This window comes from Lolium rigidum, chromosome 1 (assembly GCF_022539505.1).
Source record: "Lolium rigidum isolate FL_2022 chromosome 1, APGP_CSIRO_Lrig_0.1, whole genome shotgun sequence".
NCBI classification, from domain to species: Eukaryota; Viridiplantae; Streptophyta; class Magnoliopsida; order Poales; family Poaceae; genus Lolium; species Lolium rigidum.
The window spans coordinates 98,957,384-98,965,402 of record NC_061508.1 but is presented as its reverse complement, the minus strand read 5'-3'; the positions used below and the strand labels follow the sequence as shown (position 1 = coordinate 98,965,402).

Sequence of the window (8,019 nt, the reverse complement as noted above, 5' to 3'; positions counted from 1 at the left end):
TCATCGGGGTTAGGTTACGTTTGGAACGATTGCATCTCATACTTATGCATTATTGCATCCTTGGCAATCTTTTAAACATCGTCCTTACCGGACGATGATGCTATTTCAGAATTTGGAGTTACTGCGTATCGAAGACCTTGTCTGCATAATCTTGCAGTCAAGAAAGGCAAGTTCATCACTTGCTCATGTCATTTGAGTATCTTTATCAAATTACTTGCAAAGTATTATGGTTATCACTATTGCATAAAAACCAAAACCACTACTTTCATAACTATGAATATGACTATGTGGTGGGCAATGGAACCATGGATTGTGGGGATATGGTGGAGGTTCCATTGCACGGGTTTATATCCATCTAGGATTAAACAACAAATGTCGCCAGTGATTCTTGTGCCGTAATACCCGTGTTAACCATAAGATCCCGAGTGGGACGGAGTAGTCAAAAGTGTTTCCACCTCTCGTTCATCAACGGATGCGCTTTACCGTAGTACACTTGTAATCCAAGGGGGCAAGCTGGTGAGGCTGGGGAGTCCTAAGTCCCCACGGCATAGTCCGTAGTACACTTGTCGCCCGAAGGAGCAAGATGGTGAGGTCGAGGAGTCCTAAGTCCCCACGGTATTGCGGTCTAGGATGGGTTGCAGCCTACCGGCGTAGGAGTGTATGGTAGAGCCCGAGCATCGTTGTCGTGGTCGGGGTCCACCTTGAAATCTACAGGAATAATGGGACCGACGTGGACCCGTGGTCGGCGCATGCAACAAAGGGTGGGTGTTCGAGGTAGCGGAGGAACATGATTGGCTAGACCTTATACCGGGCCTCACACCAAAGGAAGTGTGGACGGGTAACGTGCTCGGTTGGCACCAAGGTTAAGATCTCTTATGGGTAAAGCAACACACCTCTGCAGAGTGTAAAGAACCGTGACTCGTCACTCCCCGTTCCGGGATATGGAATCGCGAACGCGGCCGGAAAGGAGCTCCATGAAGTTCTAGTAAACCGGTGAAGGCCGACTGGACATAGCTCTTCCGAATAAAAGCAACCTCTTGAAGAAATGATTATGAAAACCTGCATTGGTATTAGACTTTCCGGTCTAATGCCGTAGCTAGTGCATTAAACACCTCTTTCCTATAATGAACTTGTTGAGTACGCTCGTACTCATCCCACTCTTAAATCCCCTGCTTAGATATGGAGGCCATGAAGGAGGATCTTCAGTACAACTCGAAGACCGAGGAGTCAACAACTACTTCAAGGGACAGAAACCTGCCGGAAGAGTCATATACCACACCCACCATGGAGAAAACCTAGATTAAGCAGTAGAAGGGAACTAGCTTCCTAAACCTAGCTCCTATTTAGCTAGAATCTATTCATAGCCTCAGTAGCTAGTTAAATACTCTACAAATAGAGTTCGTGTTAGGATTAGACTACGAGTCGTTCTTCCGGAGTTTATTTGTAGTTTTACCTCATTGTAAAGTAGGAGGTCTGTGTGGATCTTTTGTAAAGAGTCGGTGTTGTAATTCTATAGACATGCCTTGGACCCGCATATGTTTCTGTTGTACCACTCTGAGCGATATAATACTAGTGGAACGGTGTTTCATTGGTGTTATATCAGACTTGCATACTACACCATGCAGTGGTATGCCGGGTCACCACACTCCGCCTCCCGGTGACGCCGCCCCGCCTCCAGCACTTGCCGCTCGTCCATGGAAAATGATTCTACGGTCGCCGCTAGCGACGCCTCATCCCACGTCTCGTACTCTGCGAGCTGCAGGTCCTCCTCCACGACTTCTACGGCCGCCTCTAGCGCCGCCTCCTTCCACGCATCGAACATTGGTGGTTTAGATTTTTTACACTACTGAAGTGGGAGACGGGGAAGAATGGATAATATAGACCGTAGGCGAGGCAGGAAACCTACCGCGCAATATCGTGGCGGGAGAGTTTCCCGCCTAGCATCATGGGGCAAGATCTCCCACGCGACGCTTCTATTGGACTCGAAAAAGCGTCAGCGCTATTTGGGACGCGCCAGTGTGTGCCCATTTTCGCTGCCGGCCCCCAAAACGCTATCGAGGGTGCCTACAGAGATGCTCTTAGGAGGTGATAAATTCACTAAAACTGCAAATCTGCACCAACATTTCATTTCACAGATACTCCCTCCATTCTTTGTTAATTGACTCGAATTTAGTATAAGTTTGTACTAAATCCGAGTCAATTAAAAAAGAACGGAGGGAGTATCTCTGAGCAGTGTTCAGGAGAGAGGCAGAGTACACATCTGATGGCAAATTAACAACATTGTTGCCCAGACATGTTCTCAGCTTCTATTTCGCTCACCCGATTGGCACCTGACATAACAAACCACATGATTTTGTACATCTGAACATCCAAACAAACAACACATCACAATAAACCAGCACCCGAAGACAATCCTCAGGGGAAGAACAGAAGAGCATTACATTAATCAATCGCAGATCCACATAAGAATACATTAGTTACTCTAAGTAATAAGCAGGGCTACCAACGAAATTACACAATAAAATGGTCAATAGTACAGTAACGAGAAGACAATAAAAATAAAACACAATCCCGTGAAGAAAAGCTCTCGCCCAAATAGTACAGGAAAATAGAAAATAGGAACCGAAAAGAGAGGAAGGCCAGGCTTGCATGGAACAAGCTGAGCACTACAAACGCCTTCCTCTGATAATAACCCTATATACTAGTTGTAGTACATCAGCTGCTGCGCCGATGACTGGTTCGGGTAGCCATCGTAGAGAGCCTGGGAACCAGCAGCAAGGAGACCCGCGGATACCTGACCAGCGAGACCGTGCTGTCCGGCGAGCTGCCCAGCCGCGGCCTGGCTTAAGGCGAGCTGCCTCTGGTAAGCCAGAAGTTCAGCTGTTGAGAAGCCTTGTGGCACACCGGCCATTGCTACGGGCTGATAAGAAGCGACTGGCGGTGGCAGTGGCTTGGAAGATGTCCCGGGCGGAGTTGGCTTATTGCCCCACGAGCACTACAGGATAAGAGAATGAAATGCATGAACAGTTGTGTAACGAATAAATAAAGATAGCAAAAGGAGAATAAATACTATTTGCTTTGGAAGTTACCTTTAGTGGCTTGCCACGAACAACCAATCCATTGGCCATCTGAATAGCCAATGCTGCTTCGCCGTGGGTACTGTACCTTACAAATCCAAACCCTTTTTCCTGTTGAACACGAACTTCCTCAATAGCCCCAACCCCTAAGTTGTAGAACTGACGGTGAAGCTCATCCCGATTAACCTGACAAGTTAAGCAAAAAAGGTATCCTAAAATTTTCTGCTGACAGGAAAAGGCAGAGAAATAACTTCCTCACATGAGGTATAGCTTTACCTCATGTCCAATGTTGCCAACATACACCGTAGTGAAATCAGGATTGTTCTCTGGATTCTCTTTACTTCCCGTATCCTGGTTCGACTCCATTGCTGCACAACAGAGGACAAAGCTAAAATCAACACCTGCCTTACTAGCTCGAATCATCGCGTTTTTTGAGCTGAACAAGAAATGTGAAAAAAAATCTATCATGAAAAGAAAAATAATATTGTCATTATCAGACAACTTACCTGCATTACTCGAACTACCATTTGTTAGTACAACTGTGTTATGATTGTCAGCTTCCTGTTTCTCTTCTGCATTAGTCTTGGTTGCCCAGTTGCACCTAATTTGTCTGCTGCCAAGCCATTTACCTGTTGGAATATATTAGTTTACAAGACTCGGAAAGTTGCAACATTAGAATATCAGCAGAAAATACAAAGAAAATATAATCAATCGCAAGCTCCAGCGCTGGCATACCAGTCATTTCAGTTATAGCAGTTTCAGCTTCCTGCACCAAGAAACAATGTAGTATTTAGCGACAATAGAGATACAACACTGCACTCTAACTTATAACTTTATTCCCATTTTTTTACTTGTAACCGTAAATGTAGGACTGATCATAATAGTAGTACCCATTTCTCAAAGAAAAGGTTATTTATGCCCTAATGAGTTTACTAAAGGAAACTGCAGCTAGTCATCAAACTTCATGTGATGTTATGCTAAATGCAAAATTGCAACCAAAGTTTGGATTTGACTATAGGTGATGCAAGAAGCCAGAAAAATTCCAGTACTACAGATAATAATTTGCATAATAGGAAGATAAATATAACAAAAAAAAACATGAGAACCAAATAAGAAATATAGTTCAAAGTTCAAACTAATAGTACTTGGTAGTTGGTACCACAAAACAAGAAGAATTCACTGAGTTAAAGTACACCAACTGTGCAAATGGGGTATGCACAATCCAACTGTATCAAATGGCTCGAATACCAGAATAATAGGTAGACTCATTTATTTCAAAATGGCAAAACTACTGCTAAATGCAAAGAGAAATGGCGTGAGTTGTTCATACCTGTTGATTGCGGAAGGAGACAAAGCCATAACCTCTGGAGCGTCCAGTTTTATTGTCCCACATGACTCGAGCATCACTGATCACAAATGACACAAATGAACAACTGAAAAGCTACAGAAAAGCAGAAGTGGAAACAAAGGGGGGAATAATTTCCAAAATGTGTCATGCTAGATTACTATATTCATACAGCGTACCAACGAGATACAGCTGATACAGATAGAACAAATACAATTGCTTGAATAGCAAGTCAGCAGTTTAAAGCATAGGCTGTACATAAGAACTTAAGAGACGTGTTAACATGTTACAAGGAGAAAGACTTACGAACAAGAAGAATATGTTGAGAAACAGGCATAAAGTGTTGCATCATTCACTTCAGAACTTAAATCACCAACAAAAATATGGAAATGCCCTGGAACAATTCAATGGTCATGGTTAACCAAACAAGGGTTAACTTATAAAATGAAGAAATGACATGATAAGGGTTTTAAAATAATATCTCACCAGACGTATCCTCTCTCTGTGTACTTGCGTACGCCCAGTTCACCTTGATTGCTTGACCGTATCTGAGTGACATGTTTCATGATGAACATCATTAGCAGCTAATTCAAGATTCTGAAACCTGTGTTGCTGAAATTAGTTAAACATTGTACTTACATGTGACGCCCATGAAGGGTCATGATTGAAATAGCTGCTGATCTCCGATCATAGTAATCAACAAACCCAAAAGAAGACTGTCAAAGGAGAAGAAATATTTTTTGTCAAACAGATGAAAATTGACAGATAACAGTAGGCTTTTGCCAGTTTAGCAACATGATTAGTCATATGCCAAAAAATACCAGTATATTTTGAGAAAACAAAAAGGCATTGTCCCAATGCATTGTTACTGAAGTAAGTATATGCACACCTCTAAGACTAAGGGCTAGGTAAAATTCATTCATAGACACATAACAAGGATAAATTCCAATTAGCATGTTCACGGCGAGTAGGACACATGGCAGACACGGGCTAAAGAACATTAGGAATGTTGGAATATTAAGACATTGCTGTTGTCTAACTTTTGTCAAACCTATGGCTCAGCAAAAGAGGTGCATGGACATGAGCCATCAAGGTGATTGAAAGGTGAAACCCCTTAAAAACTATCATTTCTCATTGTAGTTCTATTCTTCCATATGGTGTAGAAATGCACCTTTTCTTTCCGAATGAGCTTGCATCTTTCCACTGGACCAGTGCTCTGGAATACTTCAATCAGAAGGCTTTCACTGACATTAGGGTGTACGTTTCCCACATACCTAGTTGGCATAAAATCGTGATCAAATCAGATTCCAAAAAACATTATTCAGTACAAAAATAAAGATAGATATCAAACACGTATATTTAGATTTAATAACTACAGAACAGGATTTTTAGCACCAGATTCAACAATAAACTATGCATGATCAAAATGTTTACCACATTTGTTTCGTTCTGGACTTCCACATATAATCTAAACATTAAACCCTGTTACACTATGCAATTCCACATTAATTTTAAAATTAAACCACAGTTCCATAACTGAAAGGAAAAAAGGGGAAGGTTAAGCTATAAATCACATATGGCTATGGGGGTAAAAACAGAAAAGAACGCCGGAAGCACTCACACACTGCGGCATGTGGATGGATCAAACCCAGGTGGGAGATTGCCATTCGAAACAGGCTCCATCTGCAAAATTTAAAATGTAAAAAAATAAAAAAGATACACGCCGATGCCAAAACATGTTGAGGAGCAAAGCAAAATAAATAGCACAGGGACAATGGTAAGATTTAATCAAATTTAATGGATTAAAATCCAGTTCTCCAAAGTCATATTTGTTATGCTATTATAAATACGACTAAATGTTGTGTTCCATCCAAGCATGTCTCTCTCTCCCACCCTATTTTCTCTTAATCTGCTAAACCTATGTGATGTGCGCATGCAACACTGTTCCCGCATTCAGCTAACGAATTTGTGAGCAATGATCAATATATCATTAATAGGAAAAATCAATTAACAAACTTTATACATATGAAAACATCAGTAGCACTTGCTCTGAGCCGAAAGAAATTTAATTTAAAAAAATGGTACTGTATTTGTTATGCAGCAAGAATGCACAGTTAGCCAAGGTAGCGAGGGGGTAACTAAGGAAAGTCCAAACTCAAAGCAAACAAAAAGTTTGCAGCTGCACACCAAGATGGCATGCATTACAGCCATCAAATGTGCGTATATAAATAATAGATGTAAAACATACTGAACTCATAAGGAGGCAAGGAGCATAACAAAACAAAAAACTGGTAAACGCAATGGAAACCCTGGAAAACAAAACAAAAAAAACTTGTCTTTATTGTCCAATTACATCGAATCACTCCCTCTACCAAAGCCAATTTTCTTGGACTCCCAATAACAATGGAGCAATGTTCCAACCAGCTGGAGCACAACAAGACATGTGCTACCATGCAAATGAAACGACAGATGGCAACAGTAGTTGCTCAATTCCACGGAAGAAACTTCAGTAATCGAGCAAAACTCGCTAACGAACAAGATACACCTAACCTAACAACTTCGGGGGAAAAGGGGGGGATGCACCAAGCAAGCAACAATCTTCCGCGCTCGCAACTAGATCGGCGTGCATTGCTGCACCCGGATGCACGAGCAAACAAATAGATCAGAAAGCGAGGAAACAGAGAGCGACCTGAGTCATGGCCGCCGCGGCGGCGGCGGCGAGGACGCCGGACTGATACTGCTGCTGCTGCAGCGCCTGCTGCATCAGGAGGGCCTGCTGCTGCTGCTGCTGTTGCTGCTGCTGCCTGAGCCTCTGTTGCTGCTGTTGCTGCTGGCTCCCGCCGGCGCCATTCATCTCCTCCGACTCCGACCGGATCGAAACCCCGGGCGACCGAGGGCCCTCGCTTGAACCGATCGATGGATCAGCGGATTGGATCCAACAGATCGAAAGATTTGGTGGCGAATTTCTCGCGAGGGATCGAGCAGGGCAACGGAGGAAGAGGAGGTGAGATTTTTCCTCCTATTTTCTCTCTCTCCTCTTTTTTCTCCCTCTGTTTTCTGCTCGTCGGGCTTCAATGGAGATTAGGGAGGGGGCAGGGTTAGTTTCGGAATTTACCCATCCGGAACAGATGACATGGAGCTCTCTGTGTGGCTCCCCGTTCCCATGGCTCACTGACGGGTGGGCCTTGTCTTCCTGCCTCTAACTACTTGCTAGGATTTGTAGCGGTTTCAAATTCAAATATTTTTTGAGGGAATTTCAAATTTAAATATGGTATGCCTGTTTTGCCCAAATATCATATGCATAACCTAGGCCATTGGATTATGCATTGAGATTTGTATGCTTTTGCCTGGGGTTTACTGTGGTGTTCCCCTCTAGGTTGGTCGAGTGGTGGGGTCGTGGAAAACCCATTCATTTGCATTAAGCATGTATTTTGTGAGTTCATATGGCGTACCTAGTGCATACACATTCGAAAATAAATTTGTGGTTGTGTACACCAAACGATGACGTAACTCTTAAATTAGATACATATTGTTTTCTAGAATTATCTCATGAAACAAACATAAGCTTATGCAATAGGCCAGCAGTCAAGATTGCAT

The 8,019-nt window shown here is 42.8% G+C and overlaps 1 protein-coding gene across 1 annotated transcript; it reads right to left on the bottom strand.

The window, feature by feature from the left end:
* Positions 1-2,415: 2,415 nt before the first annotated feature.
* On the bottom strand, positions 2,416-7,514 carry LOC124700562 (RNA-binding protein 208). Its single transcript, XM_047232689.1, has 12 exons — positions 7,112-7,514; positions 6,044-6,105; positions 5,594-5,696; positions 5,062-5,138; positions 4,909-4,970; positions 4,729-4,816; positions 4,408-4,483; positions 3,813-3,843; positions 3,584-3,706; positions 3,354-3,445; positions 3,090-3,263; positions 2,416-2,995 (listed from the first exon to the last, which is right to left on the bottom strand). Exons 1-12 carry the CDS (start codon positions 7,274-7,276, stop codon positions 2,702-2,704), a joined length of 1,347 nt encoding a protein of 448 aa, XP_047088645.1. The 5' UTR covers positions 7,277-7,514; the 3' UTR covers positions 2,416-2,701.
* Positions 7,515-8,019: the final 505 nt, after the last annotated feature.